At 45.1% G+C, this 22,548-nt stretch overlaps 1 protein-coding gene across 1 annotated transcript; it reads left to right on the forward strand.

Annotated features, from left to right (window-relative positions):
* The first annotated feature begins 5,228 nt into the window (after positions 1–5,228).
* Positions 5,229–12,572, forward strand: LOC139367476 (homeobox protein MOX-1-like). Its single transcript, XM_071105700.1, has 3 exons — positions 5,229–6,273; positions 10,412–10,578; positions 11,750–12,572. The coding sequence occupies exons 1-3, from the start codon at positions 5,784–5,786 to the stop codon at positions 11,870–11,872; spliced, it is 780 nt and encodes a 259-aa protein (XP_070961801.1). The 5' UTR covers positions 5,229–5,783; the 3' UTR covers positions 11,873–12,572.
* The last annotated feature ends 9,976 nt before the right edge of the window (positions 12,573–22,548 follow it).

A 22,548-nucleotide genomic window follows, 5' to 3' on the forward strand; every position in this document is an offset into this window, starting at 1 on the left:
GGTACCGGAGCGCCAAGTCTAGGTCCAAGAGGCTTCTTAACAGCTTCTACTCCCAAGCCATAAGACTCCTGAACAGCTAATCAAATGGCTACCTGGACTATTTACATTGTCCCACCCCCTCTTTTACGCAGCTGCTACTCTGTTTATAATCTATGCATAGTCACTTTACCTCTACCTACATGTACATATTACCTCGAATAACCTGTGCCCCCTGCACATTGACTCTGTACCGGTACCCCCTGTATATAGTCTCCACATTGACTCTGTACCGATACCCCCTGTATATAGTCTCCACATTAACTCTGTACCGGTACCCCCTGTATATAGTCTCCACATTGACTCTGTACCGGTACCCCCTGTATATAGTCTCCACATTGACTCTGTACCGGTACCCACTGTATATAGTCTCCACATTGACTCTGTACCGGTACCCCCTGTATATAGTCTCCACATTGACTCTGTACCGGTACCCACTGTATATAGCCTCGCAACTGTTATTTTACTGCTGCTCTTTAATTATTTGTTATTTTTCTATTTTTCTTATTTTTTTTCATTTTTTCCCTTGTCTTTTTTTTTTACGTAACACTTATTTTTCTTAAAACTACATTGCTGGTTAAGGGCTTGTAAGTAAGCATTTCACTGTATTCGGTGCATGTGACAAATTACATTTGATTTGGTTTGATTTGTATCAAAATGAGGTATTTGACACATGCAGTATTTTCAAACAGAAAATCACCTAGAGGCACGCAACAACCTAACATCCAATCAGGTAGAAGAAATGCATATACCGTACAGTAATCACCTTCCCTTCAGCGTCAAACACCTTCTGGACATAAAGGACCTAAAGAAGGACACTATCTCCACCTGAACTAGAGATGAACAAGCTTTTTCCCCCCTGTCTCAGTAGATAGAAAAACTAGACCACTAAAGGGAATCACTGACTGTCTGCACAGAGCAGGAGACACACAGACCCAAGTCCACAGAGACACCAACAGGATGCCGCAGCTCTGACACAGCGGCCCCTTTACACAGCACTCAGATTTGGAGATATAAAATTAAAATATGGCATGTTCTGCTGCTACAGTAAAGCATGAAGGAGGGGATTATTGGGAGTGGGAGTGTGTGTGTGTGTGTGTGTGTGTGTGTGTGTGTGTGTGTGTGTGTGTGTGTGTAATTCCGTCTGTGCACAGAATTACAGCATAGCACTGAGGGCATTGGCACGGGAGCTTGGCCAGCTCTACCCCTGCATGGTCTCGTGGGTTAGAAACCCAACCCTGGGTGTTTGTTAGTGTTTAAATGAAAGAAGTGTTTGACCCAGTGAGGGTGTTCCCTGTTGAGCTATTTGTTGGCCCAGGCTGATCCTGAGAACCCTCTGGGGAACAATCTCAGTCCGCCTCTTCAAAGTGTCCAGCCCCCAAGCAGGAAGTCCAGGCCGGTGCTGTTTTGAACATGACGAGAACAGACAGACACAGAGACAGACTGACAGGAAGGAAGGTATTCCATGAACACGCAATGCTACTGTCCACAACAACCACCCACTCCCACCAGCCAGCCAGGCCAATGGGGGGGATTCCAAAGAGCCCACAACTATTTATTGTGATTTATTTAGCATTTCAAGCTGTCCTACAGCCAATCTGATCAGAACCAGCTGAGGTGTGATGGCTCTTGTTTCCTGCGAATGCATCCAAAATGGCATCCTATTCCCTACAGTATAGTGCACTCTCTCTTCCTCTCTCTATCCTCATACTGATCTATGGGCCCTGGTCAAAAGTAGTGCATTAAATAAGGAATAGGGTGCCATTTGTACACAGCCTGTGTGTTGGAGGCTGGATGAAAGAGGTAGCGGAAACCACTGAACAGATCTGAGATCAGACTGACACTGACGCCTACCCACACCATGACATGAAATAGAGCCAGAAATGTAAATCTTTTTTGGTGTAGGTTGTAAAAGTTTGATAAATGTTAGTGTATGGTTTTTTGTAGTTTGGGCTATCTGCTTTAGATACAGAAGGAGGGAGTATAGACAGGATACTGTACGTCTATGTGTTTCCATGAACTCTAAGTACAGGGCACCAGTTTCACAGCCTTACTTTACATCATTCCCGTTCATGTCAAATATTTGCATTCTGAAAAATATGCTGTAAAAGAAACGGCATCAACACTCCGCACTGGACATCCAACCAAGTATAATTCCTCCTGCCCTTTATATCAAAGCATCCTTCAACAAACATTCAATATTACTGAGCTAATCGAGTTCATTGGTGAATTAATTCCCTGTCAAATATAGGAGAAAATCCCAATTTTTAACAGGAGCTGAACTGTCAGTCTGTCCGCTGATCCGGCTGTGACCACTAGAGGACACTGTTCATTTACTTTGCTCTGTGACGCTCTAACTTCCAAAGACGAAGGCCCTGTCCAGTAACAGCTCCTATCCCACTACCCACTTGGCACATGTATATTTCTGGGCCAGGTGGAACAGTCATAACCTCTCAGCTACAGGTTGTCACAGTTTTATGTTGTTTGGATATCATATTTGTTTGATATTCCCGAGGGTGGTTTGTTCCACAAGTATGTTTCCTCGCTTTTGATTTGTCTGTCCTGAAGTAGCCAACTGTAGCAATGTGCTCAGACTCTCAAAGATGTTGTGTTGAATTGCAGAGCAACTTCTTAACCATACTGAACTCTCATGTTATTCATTGTGTGTGGTTTAGGTGACCTGTAGCATACTTGCTGTTTTGGAACTCTTGGCATGCAACCTCTGTGCCCTCTGGTAAGTGATACTCTGGGACGTCAGTCAGTGTTGTAGACAGGCTAATCTACTGAGTGTACACTGTGGCTACCGTGTGAGCTGGCTTCACAGTGACAGTTTGGGTCAATATTGTAAAGAGTTACAGGGTCTGACATTGTTACGATCTCATTTGATCTGATGCCTTACTCCACCCACTACCCACTTCATGTCGATCTCAGGTATAAGCCACATATTACCTGTGTACTATCTGATCGGTTTGACCACAACTCTACGACTGTATTACAGTAGTGGCCTCGATAAGGCCTCTCTCAGAGGACCAGCAGCAGAGATAAGGCCTTGGCTCCCACAGTAGGGAGCCCAGAGAACCTAGTGTAGTATGGGTCAGTATGGGTCATCCTGTCAGCCAGCAGGGACTGATGGAGGGACTAATCCCACTGTTGCCCGGACGATGGGTCAGATAAAACAGGAAAACTCAAACTCTGCCCCCGACTGGTTTAATTTTACATTTACGTTATTTAGCAGGTGCTCTTATCCAGAGTGATTTACAGGAGCAATTAGGGTTAAGAGCCTTGCTCAAGGGCACATTTTCACCTAGATTTTTAACCTAGTTTGCTCGGGGGTTCGAACCAACAACCTGGCCCAACGGTCTTAACCGCTAGGCTACCTGCTTGAGTGACTTACACATGAGCGCACACACATACATACACACACACATACATTAAATATGCATCCTGGGAATAGGAATTATGGGAATTAGGGTTGAACCATAGTAGTTGGTTGATTTGATTAGTCCAAATGGTACAGATTTAAATGGCTGCTAGCTTTTTACACTGTAGCTAAAACCAATAGCTAAACGTACTTATTACACACACACACACACAAAGATGGCCCCTGGTCTGACCACAAATGCCGTCTAACCTTTGCACCCTGCGGTTGGTTATGGCCCAGATTGCCAGTAAAAAGGGGATGCTTCATGGCTCAACTATTCGCTGGGTAAATGGAAAGAGGTTGTATGTGACCTGAAACACTTCATGGTCCCACTGAGGCAGGCTGTGTGTGTGTGTGTGTGTGTGTGTGTGTGTGTGTGTATGTGTGTGTGTGTGTGTGTGTGTGTGTGTGTGTGTGTGTGTGTGTGTGTGTGTGTGTGTGTGTGTGTGTGTGTGCGTGCGGTGCGTATCAGACAGTGGTGAGGTCCGCTGAGAAAGGTCGGGTCAGTAGGAGGACAGAGAGAAGTCTCATCTCAGGTTTACTCAGAAACATTCTGTTCTCTTCTGTGGACACATGTGGTTGTGTAACATTAGTGGCTCAGGGAGAAAGTGAAATTGAAAGTGCAATACGGTACTTGGAGGATGAATTTATATTTTTTTTGATTCAATTTTTAAATACAATAATAACTCAGGTGATACAATACCATGCTCAAGGGCTTTTAGTGGTTTATGAATCTGTTTCTTCTGATTTAAATCGACTTTATTATAAACAAACATATATATTTTTTGTTATTCCTTTTTATCTTTCACTCCTCAGAAAATATTGAGCAAACACAAGCTGTTGACAGAAGTGTCACAGTGTGTCACAGTACATTTTTTTATGTGTGAAACATAGCACAGTGTAGCCACAATCAATCAGATACCGTGAAAAAAAGCTAACTGTAAAAAGTAAACCTACATTAATGACATTATTTTCCAAGACAATACACAGTAAGAAAATATGAATTGGACAATATAAAATCTAAAATACTGCTCTGAAATCCCGTATTCCATCTGACTACACTAAAGTGTACTCAACACGTGTGAGAGTCATTAGCTACCAAATCCAACCAATTCATCACCCAAACACTAAATGGAATCCTGCCAGGCCAATTAGGCTGTATAGTACACACACCTCAAGGCTCAGGCCAATTAGGCTGTATAGTACACACACCTCAAGAATCAGGCCAATTAGGCTGTATAGTACACACACCTCAAGGCTCAGGCCAATTAGGCTGTATAGTACACACCCTCAAGGCTCAGGCCAATTAGGCTGTATAGTACACACACCTCAAGGCTCAGGCCAATTAGGCTGTATAGTACACACACCTCAAGGCTAAAGACATACAGAAGCATGAAGCTATTTCTGAGAGAAACAGTTTTTAGATTGTAGAAGACAGACTGGGAACCAGGGGTGTAGAGAGAACGCGTGGAGGTCAACTTTCCTCTAAAGAGTGTAGGGCTAAAATGATGTGTCAAAAAACACAGAGTAGAATAATTCGCCCGCTGGACCTTGACTCTCATGTGTGTTTTACAGACAATGTCTCTTAAAAGAGCGACGCATCTGGAAAGGCCATTACATTTCTACTGTGATTAATAGTTGATGAGGCAGGGTTGGTGGGGTTGGTCGCAGGGTACCCACATGTGGCCGCCAGGGCTCCTCCTCTTCAAGCTCAGGTTACACACTCTTACCCACCTATGTGTTTAAAAGGGAGGAGGGACCACTTGTCAGGAATGTCTTAGAACTGTGAAAACAGCCAGCCCAGTCGGCAGGGAGTGTGTCAGTGTGTGTGCAGACGCAGGGGCTAACCTAACACTCCTCTAGCAGCACAGCTAGTCAGATCATTTGTCCACTCGCCGGTGTGTCTGAGAGTGTGTGTGGAGTCTTGAGGAGCTGCTCTCTACGACGTCACACACACGAGAGGGAGACCCACTAAGCAGAGGAAGGTCTCCATCCTTACACATTGGACTGAGGACAGTCAACAAGCCACGGTCAGTGACAGACAGACAGACAGAGTAACTTCTTCCAGAGTTGGATGTGCTGGGGAGATGATGTGCTTTTGAAACCAACAAGCTGAAGTGGATATTAACCCCGTATTGACAGAACCGGAGAACTCTCTGAAGGGACTTTCAGCTCTCAGCAAGGACCTCACTCCAGAAGAGAGTGTGTGTGTGTGTGTGTGTGTGTGTGTGTGTGTGTGTGTGTGTGTGTGTGTGTGTGTGTGTGTGTGTGTGTGTGTGTGTGTGTGTGTGTGTGTGTGTGTGAGCATTTATCAGTGTGTATCATCATGGATCAGCCAGCCAGCAGCTGCATGCGGAGCGCCCACCCCGGCAGCCCCATTTGGGGGTGCGTGAGGAACCCTCACCCCGGAGCAGGGCTCCAGTCCCCCTACCAGCAGGCCCCCTTCTCCCTGCACCAGAAGCCTGAGTTCCTGGCCTACACAGACTTCTCCACCTCCTGCCTGGTGCCCGCGCCCCACGCCAGCTTCCCCCGTGACGACAGACTCTACTCAGAGCCCCATGCGGGCTTTCAGAGGGCCGACTGGCAGTTCCCCCAGTGTGAGACGCGGGGCCGGGGGCAGGAGGCCTGTCCGGTGGAGCCCGTGGCAGTGGGTGGTGAAGGAGTGGTGGGGGGCGTAGCGGGGGAGATAGACAGCACAGGTGGGGACAGGCTGCCAGGGGCAGTGGCCGGGTGTCTTGAGGGGGAGTACTCGCCACAGAGCATGGCATCGGCCGACACAGAGAAGAAGAGCTCCAAGAGGAAGAGAGACATAGCAGGTGAGTCAGTGATACGCCAAGATGGGATCAGTTGGGCTGCTGGTAAATACCATGACTGTAAAGATGGGGAAAAAGACACCACTTCAGTAGGCCTACATAGAATGCAAATACGAGTCAAATGCCGTGCAGAGACAGAAATTCAATCGCGCTTCTCAGATTCGACACATCCATTTGCACAAATCTATTTGTACAAACCCCTTTTCGTCATGACACGAGAGAGATGTGCTATTCTGCAGGGAAACTCTCACCAGAGTACTTTATCAGTGGACAATGGAATCACATTCACTACTGCCCATGTCATTGCTGGAAATGGGACAGAGTCTCTGTATTGGTTTCCTCACCAAAAGACAGTCTTGCCCTGGCGCCTGGACACGTAGGTATGCAAAAGGTGACGGCACGTTGTGTTCCAGAACAACCCGACTGGACCAGTTGCGTCCTCTCATTGTTTTTAAGCCTCTTCAAAAAATGTCAAATTTACTAACGCAACATCTACCCTATATCTTTGCTGCACGCGTGTATCCTTTGTTTCATGAAGACATGACAACTTTCAGGAAGCTGCTGGTATAAATCAACTGAGATGTTTGTCTGCAAAAAAACTCGTCATAGCTCATATTCTTATGGTGTTACACGATGTGGGTCCATGAAAGCAAATATAACATTAGATTTCTTTGCAAGCAATACCATTGCAAGCATTATAAGCAATATCAACATCAACAGGCAACTGTTTATTACTTGCAAGTGCCCATTGATAATGGATTGAAATATCTCATCGTTATCGATGATGTCGCCTCATCAGACCAACCGGATACCACGTTTCTAGTACAGTAACTGATGAGCATGAAGTGCTAATTCCTGAAAGTCATACCATCTTTACTGACTTGCTGTTGAGTTAATAGCCATAGGAACGGTTTTCATTTGTCTTCTAGCTGCAGATGTGTTATTCAAATACACTCCCAATTTCGTGCTAGCTGAATGAGAGGAAAAGCGAACCTGACTGTTTTCAGCACATCTGGTAAAAGCATTCCCCTCAGCTTTCAGCCACGCTATGGAAACCAAACCTGCCCTCTCTAGAATGGGGGAAATCTTTTGCAGATAACTGTATTACCTCCTCGATCAGAATTCCAGTGGCTATATTAGGACGGCCAAAACTGCGATGCAATACCCACGTTAGGAAAATCACGTAGGGCTTGGAGACATTCAATAAACGTGTCTAATTTAAGATCTCCTTCTTAGGGAGCCAGACACTGGCCTTAGGCACTTAATTGGGGGAAATATAGATTTTTTTTCCCTTTTCTTGGGTTACCGTATTGCAGCCCTCCCTCAAACATGCCAGACCACGTCTGGTAAAATCTCTTGCCTGCAACCCCACTTTTACATTCTTATCCATTGACATTTTCCTGTCGTTAAGCCGTAACAGAATATCCCACTGAACACATGCAACACGGTTGACCACTGTATAGACCCAGTATTTCATAGACGACCATTCAAACGTGCATTGAATACTTTGACCTAGAATTAGGAATATACCCTTAAGGCATTGATACAGGCTGCCTTTCCACTAAGGACTTACCACACACCAGGGTGTCACCAGTGTTTAACGTTAGTGTGAGTTCTCGTGTTATTGTGTTTCCTTCAGGAGTGTGACACTAAAGACTTGTGTTCGAGCAGAATCCACAACCTCTGCCTCATCAAACAGAGAAGGTGTTAAAGTTCACAGTGACCCATTGTCATGTAAATGACAGCTGAAAAGTACCAGTGGCCTTGCCTTGGAACCCAGTCCGAGCAGGTCTGCTGGAGCCATGGCCCAGTGAGACACAGGTGCTGGGCCCACGTAGATGGAAATAAAAAAGTCAGAGCGTTTGGGGTAAAACGCCGTGGCAACTCTCTAGAGGAAATTCGACAACAGTGCAGCCATATTTAGGCATATAGCTCTATAATGATATGATTCACCTTTATTCATACTTTCAACCATTTAAAAAGGTTCAACCTCTATTGGTGTGCAGGTTACTACATGTTTTGACTGAAGGAATGACAGGCCTCTTCTACAGGTTGAATACGTTTTTATAAACCATTTGTACGAAGTAGTTCAGAGATGCCCCGTTTAGTCTAACTCAAGCAGGATGAGATATATCCAACTTCATTACAATAGCGATGCATTTTGAATGGTGTCTAATTAAATGCTTTTAAAATGAAGCTTATCATAGCCCTGTTGTAATAATACTGACACAGATATGACCTTTTTTTTTGGTAACTAGATGTTTCTATTTTTAGAACAGTTTGATAGTGCTGCTAAACCTGTTAGCATTTCAGGGGGATTTTTTATGCATTTGCCTGACCACCATCTGGTTATCATTGTTCATTTATCAACTTTATAACAAATCAGCTGTAAACAATTTCAGTAAGAACTTTAATAAACATATTACCACTCCACAAATTATGACACCATTTAGTTTTACTGTTTAAAAAAAAACATATTAGAGGTTTACACATTTATTTTTGCACTTTTATTAACCTTGGCCCACACTTTAATACATGAAATAATCATGTAATTAATTAAACAGTCATTTTAATTTCTGTTTAAGTCTGAGAAACCCCCACATATTCACAACATTCTTAATTGAGTGTTAATTAAGACAAATTACTTTTGCACTGTCACCCCCCCCCCCCCCCCCCCCCCCCAAAATGGCAAATGCTGTTTGTGTTACGGAGTCCCGCTGGGTGCAGGAGTTTCTCCCCTTCAGTTTACGGGCTCTGGCTGTGCAGGATATTTATTGAGGCCGGTTTACTGAGGACTGGTGTGTGTGCCTACTAAATCTGTTCTGCCAGGTGTTCAGCAAACTAAACCTGCTCTCACATCTATTCAGTTCCACCACACCAGACCAGACCAGAGCAGAGCAGCTCACTTGGAACACGTAGTCCTTAATGGGGTTTTAATTGTAATAATTTGGCATTCTCAACATGAGGCATTATAGGCTACAGGTTGGTCTCTCTGAATGCAAAGACGCATGCAAACAGACACACATGCACGTAGGCAAGCACACGCAGAAGGACGCGAGCAAAAATGCATATGCACACGCACACACATACACGCACACACACCCACACAGTGAATCTGGATCTGCCCAGTCACATCTGGACCAGGCACTGCAGTCCATTTCACAATCTGGCTCCATGCTCTGGCAAGCACAATGCAGAACTTCTCACTTTGACAAATTAGAACCATTTTCTCAAGATTACATCAGCAGCTAGTGTCGCTACCAATGCACAAGTATTGCCTAAAATCATTCCATATCATATAAAGTCGAGATTTTTAGGAATGATTAAGTGGCTTTCATGTAGTTTATGCACATTTCATTTTCACCAAGGTTACCAAGAGGAAAATAACTCTCAAAATCTCTACCAACCAAAAGCCTTTGTATTCCCTGTCGTACACATTTGTCATACACACTTTACTACCCTAAATAATCCAAGTGAACCAGTTAACACAATGCAGACGTACAGCACATGATTTCATAATTCCTCTTTCCTCTGCTCTGCTATATCGGTAAGAGTGCTTCCTATTTTCCAGAGGCTGGTGAGGCAAGGTGGCTGCCAGGTTGTGTGTGAGTTACTGTGCGATGGCCGTCAGCCTCCTCTCCTCTGGCCTAGAAGGGGAAGTCTTCCTGTCTTCCCAGAGACACATACGTTTGAGCTGGACACGTCCCCGCCTTTGTTCTTAGAGGCTTTAACGATGTTCCGCTGCATTCCTCCCTAACTCAAGCCCTCTGCCGCCTGGCTTGGCGGTCCCCGTTGCAGGGCAGAGGAGTGTTGACTTGACCGGGGCATTGGTCGTTAGATAGTGTAACTCGGGGTGCATGGGAGTGGGACAGGTCAGGGTGGTCTCTCGCAGAGTGGTGGTCCGGTTGCTCTCTGAGTGTATACGACTAGAGCTCGGAGAGATTTGTTAGTTGAGAGGACCTCTGACCTCTTCTTTGTGAAATGGGCCTAATACCAGACAGACAAACCGCTCAACATGTGTCCAAATTCAGTGCTAAACCAATATACGTGCACATCATTTGACGGAATCATTTCTCAACACTACTGTACATCATAGCATAGTCATGAAATAACAACGGCGTCCTCTTCTTGTGTTCTCCAGATATTCAGGACTTCAAGGTGGGCTCTAACTGCAAAGCGAGGAAAGAGCGCACAGCGTTCACCAAAGAGCAGCTCCGGGAACTGGAAACGGAGTTCACCCACCATAACTACCTGACCAGACTGCGTCGCTATGAGATCGCTGTCAACCTGGACCTCACGGAGAGACAGGTAACAACACCTACACCAGAATGTTTCTACACAATGACAATATTTAGTGGTCTTATAAGCCTATAGAAAGAATAGGTATTTGAAAAAGAAGATGTCTCCAGCCAATTGCCTGACAAACAAGAGAAGAGAGTCTGTTGATTGGATGAGAATATGTGATTTGAAGGCCAATATTATTAACCACAAATTATTTTAAAAACGGACATAAAATTAACAATGCTCTTGATATAGTGAGCTGGATCATAGTTGAAAACTTAGTTGAGTCTCTGCTGAAATTCTGTTACCTACAACTACAGACTCAGTTAGTTTCTCGTTGATACCACTCATCCTAATAGGTGTCCAACTGGTTTAATGTTGGAAGCCTTCTCTTGTGATTGGGCAGCAGATCTTAGAACCAAGGCTAACATTTAGAAGTGTTTGGCAGTCTGTCCTGTTCCTCTCCCTAGTTCAAGCCCCTGTGCCCACTCCCTCCTCTGCCCAATGAGCCCATAGTTTCTCAGTGGCCGCAAATAGCCTGCTCTAAGATGAATTTCCCAGGCCTCTGGTGCTCAAAGCCAGCTAGGTCCAAACCCTACACTCTGGGCTCTGAGTCCCATTGCAACTCTGGCTCAATAATTCTTTATGATTTTTTTCCGACGCATCGTACATGGCTTGGCAGTTTCCGTTCCTTCAGTCACGAGAGGTAGACAGTATGAGACGAGTTGACAGTCTTCATAAAAATAGTGTGGGAACAGACTAGTCGGTCCCAGTGTTGCCATGGGGAATGCTGAGAGGGATGCACGGAGGTCAGCCCTCCCTTGAGCTCGTATGTAGGTTCCGGTCGGTACAGAATGGCGGCGGACTGGGTCCAAGGAAATTATGTCAAGGGTCATATTCATTGTGGTTATAAAGTAGACTATAGTAATCTGTGGGCATTTAGCTACTGCAACCCACTAGGAGTGTGGTCCAAAACCTGAACTTAAGCTTTACACTGAGACTGCACAGACTCTTCCATAAGCACCAAAAACAAACAAATGACTGACGTAGTCTCCAGTATTAAACAAAACACTTGTTCTTAATTGACATTTTTCAGGGAGTGCAGCAGCACCCTCAGCACCCCTACTTCCCGTGGCTGTGACCACATACATGACTTGATGCAGGCATTGTAGTGACACCTCCTGTCTATGTCCTGTAGGTGAAGGTGTGGTTCCAGAACCGGAGGATGAAGTGGAAGAGGGTGAAAGGAGGACAGCCTGCTTCCCCTAACGACTTGGAAACAGACGACATAGACTCTGCTGCCTCACCCAGCTCAGAGTGAGGGGAAACAGGCTGTCCTGATAGGAGTCCCCCCCCCAACACAAACATCCACAGAGAACACCAGCCATCTTATAATATCCCTGGAGAGTCGGTAGTCAGTCTGAACCCCAGTGTTTCCCCTTTTGTAAATACTGTAGTATTTGGTCTGATAAGGTCCAACATCTTTTTTACCCTTCTCTGTTGAATGAGGACAATATTAGATCTAACTTGAAAGGGTTGTAATATTTTCTATACCCATACAATCTAACTCTTGGAGCATTACTGCGATGGGAGTATTGGAATAAATAAATGAAGGAGTGGATTAATCTTAGTGTAGACTGACTGCATGTTGCAGTTTATCACCCTGCCCGAGTGAGCACTTGTAACTCAGCGATGACAAGTCTGTGATTTAGATTTTTTTTTTTGAGAACATCTCCTCAGTTCTCGATCCGTAGTCATGGCCCTCAATGCTTGACTGCAGCCACCTGCGGACACTCAAACCGTTTCAGCGTTGCCAAACCTTAAGTGCCTCAAAATCTGATTTTATTGAAAGTTGTGTTGTTACGTTTTCCTAGAAACACTTTTTCTGTCAAACAAGTTTGTCTTATTTTTTTTGTACTTTTCAGCTTCTTTTCTTGCTTTTTTAACATTTGAAAGATATTGATGAAATTCAGATGTTGCCTATTGAAATCTGCTAAAATGAATAAATCATTTAAAAAAAATACTTTGATAATTTCTTCCAACCAGCCACATGTGAGTTATGAAGTGACAGTGTATGAAGCGTCTTGGCTAGATTATAGGACAGAACCAATGCTTGGCATTTACATGCTATTTAGTCCAATTTCTATTACAACTGTCTGCAGATCGTCTGTCGCTAAGGCAACTATATTTTGATTTCTTTCACTGTGTGTGTGTGTGTGTGTGTGTGTGTGTGTGTGTGTGTGTGTGTGTGTGTGTGTGTGTGTGTGTGTGTGTGTGTGTGTGTGTGTGTGTGTGTGTGTGTGTGTGTGTGTGTGTGTGTGTGTGTGTGAGAGAGAGAGAGGGAGAAAGAGAGGGAGAAAGAGAGAGAGAGAGAAAGGGCGAGAGAGAGAGAGAGAGAGGGAGAGAAAGAGGGAGAAAGAGAGAAAGGGAGAGAGAGAGAGAGAAAGGGAGAGAGAGAGAAGGGAGAGAGAGAGAGAGAGAGATAGAGAGAGAGAAAGAGAAAGGGAGAGAGAGAGAAAGGGGGGGAGAGAGAGAGAGGGAGATATGGAGAGAGAAAGGGATAGAGGGAGAGAGGGAGGGGGAGAGAAAGGGAGAGAAAGGGAGAGAGAGAGGGAGAAAGGGAGAGAGAGAGAAAGGGAGAGAGAGAGAAAGGGAGAGAGAGAGAAAGGGAGAGCGAGAGGGAGAGGGAGAGGGAGAGGGAATGTAGAGCTAGCCTTATAATCTTCATTAATACCTCATGTGGTGTGGGGGACTTTCCTTTAGTAGGATCTGATTAAACTCATTTGCGCCCACACAAAACCTGGTGTATATTTTAAAAAGTCCTCTAGGATGTTTTTACACTGGGAAGTGGTTTGGTCTGGTGTTCTTCCTATTGCAATAAACCCTAAGAAGATCATTTCGGTAGAAAGAAATTGATCTGACGTGGTATGACATGGGCAGAAGTCGGCCTGCATTTGAATGACGGCATTCACTTTGCACACCATCATCATTGCCATTCCAATCAGCTCACAAAGTGCCATTAACCTGAGGTGGAATCTGGCTCCTAAAGCCCTATTTGGGCCCCAAAACTATTTTCAACGGAAGCATCAGGCTGGGGCCAATTTGATCTCAACCCAAGTGGAACCCTCAGACAAGCCCACGTGAGGGCCCCTAGGAACCAGAAGACTGTTGGCTGACCGCTTGCGTATGATGGAAAAGGAAAATAATAGGTAGGTATGGGTGAAAAGACGACTTCTCGAGTACAGGATGTTGTTGTAGCAGGTAGCCAGTCATCCAATTTCCTGCTTCCCAAAGAAAACAAGAGGTAAAGCATAGGAGTCCTGGGACTTACAATGGCAGGCCTATGCTCGTGCTGGTCGGCCCAAACAAAGACTTTAGAGGCTACTGCCCTCTCTGTTCCACCGGCGGGGGGGAGAGGTTCCAAACACCACCCACGGTAGGGGTCAAATGTGACTGTAACGCTGACCTGGTAAGGCCGCGCAGCAGCTGCTAGGGGTGGAAAATCTCAGAGCCGATCCCCTCATCACTTCCTTTTCATTGGGCCTCTATTAGGGACTATTATTGTATTAGTGGTAATAGTAGTGAAAATAAACTATGTCCAATTGTAATGATAGTATTAATACCACTTGTGTAAACCAATGAACTTGGAATGTTGTTCTTGTACCACTAAGGTTTCTTTAAAAGGTCCAGGGTGGCCAAATGTATGGATTATGGATTTAATTCGATGGTATTGTGTTCTGGGGGAGCTGTACGTTTGCCAAAACATTGAAATACTAGGTTTTCCTTTCACTTTTCAGGGTGAATTATTGCAACAACAAAAAACAGGTTCTTTAATCCTGGTTTATCTTGTATGTTGTATTCGTTTACCCGAAGCATACTCTCTAGAAACGTCTAAATAACTGCAGTGTAGAAGTCATGGAAAAATGAGTTTTAAGAATAACATAATTTCCCATCTTTGGCACGATTCTAGTTGACAGTGGCACAGACCTACATCTAAAAGTTGTTGCGGCAGATTCCAAACATCAGGATAGGGTCTGCTCAGTCAATATCCAACCAGCTTTGATTATGAAAGCAGACTTTAGTCAAAGGACATTCTTTAAATAACTCCTGACTTGCTGCTTTGTGAATATGACCTTTTTTTTGTGGGTAGCTCAGTAACTGCGCTCATAAGAAAACGTTTGGATGAGCAGCTGGTGACTTCACCCTGCAACGCAACGGGAACATTCTCTAACGCAACGGGAACGTTCCCTAACGCAACGGGAACGTCCTCTAAATATGGCCTTTCAACACACCGAAGAGAAGACTTCTGAAAACACAGATTTACTTTGAAAGCTGCAAAACTGACCTGAGTTCTCTATATTTAACGAATGAGATCTCAGCCAAACCACCACTGCATCTATACACAAAACAAATTGTACTTGTGGTCTAGTGGTTGCCGTGTCATACATGACCATTATGAAAACATTTAGGATATGAGTCATTCACAACCGCATAACCGAATAACGTAAAGAGTAATACATACTATTATATTAAAAATATACTATCCAAATAAGGCACGTTATTAGTGCAACAGAGGAAGAAATCGACTCAAATGTAACTGAAAGTGTATGTACATAGCAAGACTGCCCTTTTACACCTTTTTAGATTATCCACATGATTTTCAAGGAAATGTGACCAATGTCAGTAGCAGACTTCAGGCTGGGTCAAAGACCCAAATTCTTTTATTTTAACGCCGGCTGGAAGTGGGTCGGAAGCAGGCAGAAGCTCTGGGGCGGGAAGGAGAGGTTGATGGATCGCCGGAGGTGTGGAGGTCAGCGCTAAGAAGCGTTCGTTGAAATTAAAGCGTGTCCTTCAGGCCCTGCCCAGGCCTCAGGGGCCAGACCCATCTGCACAATGTTATTGTTGACAGACTGAGGCAACGTTTCACCGCTGACATCAGGGTACCTCTACTACACCCTGACACAGGGACACGGAAGGACACCACTGTGAGTAGTTCGCCTATGGGGAAAGAAAGTTTAGATAATATAATAATAGGACAACGAGGTTCTGTGTGTGTAATATTAATAAACTATATGTTAACATTGAAGGCCTACTCCTTAATTAATAATACATTTAAAAAACATAAATCAAGCTGAGGGAGGGTGGTAGAGTAATGTAACAACTCTCACATTCATTTACCACAATCATGTAGAAACACACATGAGTTTCACAAAGGCTAGATCTTCTCCAAAGTATGTATTGCAACATCACCACTGATCCATTCTCTACCATCTAGATACCTCTGGTTGACACCACAATTAACTTATACACTGAAAAGAGTAACCCATCATCTGAAGACATAGTGATTCATTATCATTCAGTCTATGGTTGGTCTAGACTTTTTTTTCAACATATACATTGGGATCTATCCAAAACCCAGATATGCTTCACCTTGCTCTCCACCTCTTTCAAGGAGAGAGGGAGAACACTGGGTTTCGTCAAGCCAAATGGACCCAGGAGAAACGTAACGTAACAAGACTGCCTCCAACCCCCAACCCTCCTTCCTCCCCAGGTCCTTGCACAGGGGCTCATAAGACACATCCTATCTTTCTTTTCATCCTCGTTGTTATTTTAGGCCACCTGTTAATCTATACCTCCATCCTTCTCCTGCGTCGGCTTTTCCCCCTCTGTCACATGCAATGCAGAGACAGGCATCTGAATGGGAGAAGAAGAAGAAGGAGGAAATGTGCGATGTCTTCCGCACTTCCTCCCAAGACAGCAGTTGTGTTGAAGGGGGGATACAAGGAAAAAGAGAGTGTGTGTGTGTGTGTGTGTGTGTGTGTGTGTGTGTGTGTGTGTGTGTGTGTGTGTGCGTGCGTGCGTGCGTGCGTGCGTGCGTGCGTGTACATGTGAGTGTGTGTGCCCTAAGGGTAGCAGAGCAAGTCTGGCAAAAGCAGCCTGTATGTACAGTGCCAGTCAAAAGTTTGGACACACCTACTCATTCAAAGGTTTCTCTGTTTTTCTTTATTTTTACTTTTTTCTACATTGTAGAATAATAGTGAAGAGACCAAAACTATGAAATAACAAATTTGAGATTCCAACCGCCGTGAGACGCAAAGTAGGTGAACGGATGATCTCTGCATGTGTGGTTCCCACTGTGAAGCATGGAGGAGGAGGTGTGATGGGTGTGATTGACCAAGGAGAGTGATGGAGTGCTGCATAAGATGACCTGGCCTCCACAATCACCTGACCCCACCTAATTAAGATGGTTTGGGATGAGTTGAACCGCAGAGTGAAGGAAAAACAGCCAACAAGTGCTCAGCATATGTGTGAACACCTTTAAGACTGTTGGAAAAGTTATTTGAGAGAATGCCAAGAGTGTGCATAGCTGTCATCAAGGCAAAGGGTGGCTACTTTGAAGAATCAGAAATGTAAAATATATTTTGATTTGTTTAACACTTTTTTGCTTACTACATGATTCTATATGTGTTATTTCATAGTTTTGATGTCTTCACTATTATTCTATAAAATCAAAATTGTAATGAGTAGGTGTGTCCAAACTTTTGACTGGTACTGTATGTAGTAGCATGTGGTCAGTGAAAGTCACTGGAGCAACCTTCTCCTCCCTCATCCCTCCATCCCCCCCTCTGCAGTGAATAGCGACCCCGGCAGGACAGATAAATCTTCCGTCTTCCATTGCGCAATCAGTCAAAGATGGAGCACAACATTAAATTATCCAGGACTTCCTGCAAAGTTCTTTTGGCGGTTCGTTAGCCAAGTGGAGAGTAGCGGCGCTGGCCTGGGACTCTCTATTGCTCCCTCTGGCTGGTAATACTGACCTGCTCTTCCCTCAGACCAACATGGAGGCAGGAAGGCCGCCAGCAGTTACACTCTCTAAATCACAGAGAAGAGCACTCAATTGTGTTGTTGCTCCCCAAGTTGGATGTGGCGGGTCCTGTTCAGAACAGGCACGGAAGGAAGGAAGGAAGAACATCATTCATTGAATGTGTTTTAGACACAGGAGTCTGAACTAACATGGTGACTTAGACTACAGTATCTGAAATCCCACCTCATACCGTCTAGGCCTATAAAACAATGATATTTACGATCTCTAACCAGATCTATATGAGATGTCATTTTTTTTGGTCAAATTGACAGCAAGAACAGTAGTCTTTGTTTCCAGGTAAGACAATCCCTCATCTAGCACATTCTCGTGCCCCACCATCCTCCTCAATCCCCATCATGTACAAGAGCCATTGAGTCAGTCTACTCCCATCCAGGTACTAGAGGTCGCTTCACCCAATAGCCCAGGGTCTTAGGGTCTGAGGAGTGGTAGGAAGGGGTGTTGTCAGTAAAAGAGCTGGGTAGTAGAGGAGCTCTAGGATCAGTGCTATGCTGTCATAAAGGTGTCATGGCCGCCAGACAGGAGCCATCTATAGAACAAAGAGCCTATTGTCTCAGGCTGGGGAACTGATCTGCTGTCTGTGGGTGGAGGGTTTTTTCTCAGTTTAGTATGGCGTCTTCCATATACAACGATGGTTCGTCTTTGGATGGTCATTTGGTGTATCGAACGACATCGTTTTGGAAATCATCACACTACCGGGTCTAGGACATATGGTGTGTCAGTAGAGACGGTCTCTATAAAGCTCTTTGTGTTAGTGTGAGGATGGAAGCTGTATGGTGAGATGATCAATAAATATCGGAGGTTACTGCGTGTCAGGCTCAGGTTTATTACTTCAGTAAATTCCATGGATTCAGGTATCCAAAGTTTTAGATGGGAAATGGAAGGAACGCTTAAGTAGAAATCCGAATCATCAGGTGCTGTCGTTAGAAACCTGATTGACTTAGCCCAAATAAGGTCAAAGTTGACATGCCACAAATACACCACAAACGACATTATGCAACAAATCTGTGGTGCAGATTCTTCCCGTAGAAGTGACAGAATTACTTTGACAGTTCATATTTTGTGTATAAGTAGGAGCCATTGTGTACGGTACGTTCTTTTAGTGCGTTTGAGGGGGCAGGTAGAGTGTGGGACAGGCTTCAGGTTCCCAGTTCTTCCAGACACAGCTAAGCCATAGGAACCCTTGGGAAATGGGAAACAGGTTTCATGCATGACTGGCTTTGTAGAAAGTCCAGTAGAGAAAACATCCACATACAAGGTACTCTCACTGGCAGTTTTAGTAGTTCAAATAACCCCGGCCTTGAGGTGTGTACTTGAGGATATTACAACCAGAAAACCTCAGAAGATCACAGATGGGGGGAGGGCTGGATGTCCTATTTATACCTACGGTATACTACTCAGCCTGTCAATGTATTACACAAACTCTGTCCCACATTCACTGACAGAACAAGATTTCCAGATTTAGAACGTAAACATAAACTAGTCATGAGCATTTATATTTTGGCCACGAAAAACACATATGCTGTACACATCTTGAAGTTTTTTTTAACACTGACATGGATCAACAACATGAATAGAATAGTGGTACTATTTCACAGGTTTCCATCTGGAAATGTGTTTTTTTGCTCTACTGCTCCCAACCGCAGACAAAACACAAACACCGGAAACTCACAGGGTCATCCACAGTCCAGAGACCCTGGAGCCATGAGGAGGTAAAGTGCGATACTCGAGGCCACAGATTACCTCTAATAATAAGGGCACACATTTCAATTCTAAAAATGTACAGTCTCTTTCCAGATTGTTAGTTATGAGCACTCTGTCTTCCAACGCTGACGCTGGCATAGGGACAATCAGCCTTGCGCAGGAACAGCAGCGATCGGCAGGTTGTGCAAACACAGAACCAGTCCTCCACCCCTCCATCCATCCATACACCCACTCACCCACCCCCGCACTCCAACTCCCATCAAGCCCCAGAGATGGAACCAGAGTCAGGGCTGGAGCCTTTGGCGTGACAGGCGGGCGGGGGTTTCTGGAGCTCCTAGCCTGTGTTATTCTCCATCCCCGCACTGTCTTTCATCAGGTCCTCCGGCCCACAGACTGCTCAGAGAGAAGGGAAGGGGCTGCTAGTGTACAGTTTCACCGCCGGGCCCCTGTCTGCAGCATGTGGGAGGATGATTTCTAACACATGGAGCCCGGGGGCCGCCGAAAAAACAAAGGAGGACCTGTCAGTGTCCCAGCCGCCCAGCCACCTCGACGGGATGGGGGCTAGTGATGTCACACCCGTTCACCCCCCTACCACATCCCTCCTCACCCTCGTCCCAGGCTCCAATTAGTAACACCTGTTTTTATACCACACCAGCCCCCGATTAGTATGTTATGGTCTGGAGCCGCCTGGGTCTGCAGGATTAGAGCTCTCACAGTGGTAAGGCTCCAGCTGCAGCTCCACAGCTCCATCACACGTCCTGAGGATACTGATCTGGCCTGTCTTGACACCTCCGGCCCAACTCGCTGAAACTGAACTGCCACACCAACCGGCAACCGCAGCGCCATGTGGGCAGTAGATGTCTTAGCAAGCTGGCACATGTCCACAGGATTAGCTTGGTTGAGATGCAAGCTAGATTCATCATATCTGCTGTACTAGGATTCAGGTGGCTATTGAGAATGTGGTCATGTCCCAAGAGTCTGTTCCCCGCCGTCTCTGCCCTTCCTTTACCAGTACGGTAATCAGAAGACATCGCAGCTCTTCCCACGCTTCTATTGTTTGAAAGCAGAAACCTGAGAAATACCAGAAGCCAGAACCCAATGACAGCATTGGGAAAACAAAAATATAGAAAAAAACGACACAGTGGTTAATGAGTTGTGTTGCTGTCGGAGGTCAGGGATGGAGCGAGGAGAGCCGGGCCGGTCCCGGTGGTCCACTGGGGTCCGGAGAGCCGCGGCACACGCCAGACGGAGCGAGTGAGGAAAGCCATCCATCACAATGGGGCCAAGAGGAGGATCAAACCATAACAATATGTATGCGTGCCCATTGTCAGCCCGACAGAGGTCATTGTGTGTAATTGGGAGTCCACACACTCTGGCCTCGGAGTGGGACTAAATTCCTGGCGTCTCCCAGGAGGGAGGCGGGACTGGTGGGAATGTCCTAACACACCTTTCCCTATGACAGACATAGACACACATAGACACGCACATAAGTATAGAATGCAGAGCAAAGACACACACACATTCACACACACACACACACAGGAACACAAATAGAACACAAATAGAATGCAAACACACACAGGCACACAAATAGAACACAAATAGAATGCAAACACACACACACTGTCTGTGGGATTCTTGTTTGTTTGTGTTAGTCAATGCTGAGCCTACCTCTTCAGTATATTCTGGACTGCGGAGAAGGAAAGGGAGAAGGAGAAGGTGTAGTGTTTTCTTCTGCTGGTAAAATAAACTGGCTCATGGTGATGGTGGTGATATACACTGCAGACAATCTGTCCCAACAGCTTTGGTTTCAGGTGACTTACCTACGGGAGGTTTTACTGGCTGAATATCATATTCCTCAAAGTCAAGCCAAAATAATTCAGTCAAACAAGAAAAATGTGCGACTTAAATGATACATTTGATTGTTTTTCGCTAACGCTCCAATAAATCTGATGTATTCTAAGTGAGTATGATTGACCAGCAGCAGCTCTGAGCTCCTGTAGGGACAGTTTGTTGTGGTAGTGTGGGAATCAGTATATTCCTGGTAAAATAAACTGGCTCATGGTGATGGTGGTGATATACACTGCAGACAATCTGTCCCAACAGCTTTGGTTTCAGGTGACTTACCTACTTCTCTTTTACTGGCTGAATATCATATTCCTCAAAGTCAAGCCAAAATAATTCAGTCAAACAAGAAAAATGTGCGACTTAAATGATACATTTGATTGTTTTTCAATAAATCTGATGTATTCTAAGTGAGTATGATTGACCAGCAGCAGCTCTGAGCTCCTGTAGGGACAGTTTGTTGTGGTAGTCAGCAGGCTGAATGAACACTACCAAAGCAACCTTGTGGTCACCATCCTGTTTGTTTGAGAGTTTACACTGATCTATTAGACAGGGCCAGCCAGCAGCTTTTGAGACCGTCTGTGCCAGGGTGGACATGAGTCAATATTCACTCTGTAAACACTATTCTACACCATCCAGAGAGGTGCAGGGGAGTAAGACAACAGCATAACAGGTCCTTGAACAACAAGAGTAGCTTATTATGTTGATGGGGTAAGATCATAAAGAAAGGCTCTGATAGGTTAGGGTAGGGGACAATAGGGTAGGGTAGAGTGTGGTAGGGTAAGTATGTTGGGTAGGGTAAAGTAGGGTAGAGTATGGTAGGGTAAGTAGGGTTGGATAGGGTAAAGTAGTGTAGAGGAAAGTAGGGTGAAAAAGGGTAAAGTAGGGTGGAGTAGGGGTAATTAGGGTAGGGTAGAGTTAAGTATGGTCAGGGTAGGGTAAAGTAGGGTGGTAGGGTCGGGAAAGTAAAGTAGAGTAAGGTAAAGAAAGGTAGGGTAGAGTAGTGTGAAGTAGGGTAGGGTTAAGTAGGGTAACGGTAGGGTGAAGTAGGGTTAAGTAGGGTGGGGTATGGTTGGGTAAAGTAGGGTAGGGTAAAGTAGGGTAGGGTAGAGTAGGGTGAAGTAGGGTTGGGTTAAGTAGGGTGGGGTGGGGTCGAGTAGGCTTAAGTATGGTGGGGTAAGGAAAGTAGGCTTAAGTATGGTGGGGTAAGGAAAGTAGGGTTAAGTAGGGTGGGGTAGGGTACACAAGGGTGGGGTAGGGTAAAGTACGGTTAAGTAGGGTAGAGTAGGGTTAAGTAGAGTAGACTGTTATTATTATTGATTATTATTATTTGACCATGCTGGTCATTTATGAACATTTGAACATCTTGGCCATGTTCTGTTATAATCTCCACCCGGCACAGCCAGAAGAGGACTGGCCACCCCTCATAGCCTGGTTCCTCTCTAGGTTTCTTCCTAGGTTCTGGCCTTTCTAGGGAGTTTTTCCTAGCCACCGTGCTTCTACACTTGCATTGCTTGCTGTTTGGGGCTTTAGGCTGGGTTTCTGTACAGCACTTTGAGATATCA

Source organism: Oncorhynchus clarkii, chromosome 16, assembly GCF_045791955.1.
Source record: "Oncorhynchus clarkii lewisi isolate Uvic-CL-2024 chromosome 16, UVic_Ocla_1.0, whole genome shotgun sequence".
In the NCBI taxonomy this organism is placed as follows: Eukaryota; Metazoa; Chordata; class Actinopteri; order Salmoniformes; family Salmonidae; genus Oncorhynchus; species Oncorhynchus clarkii.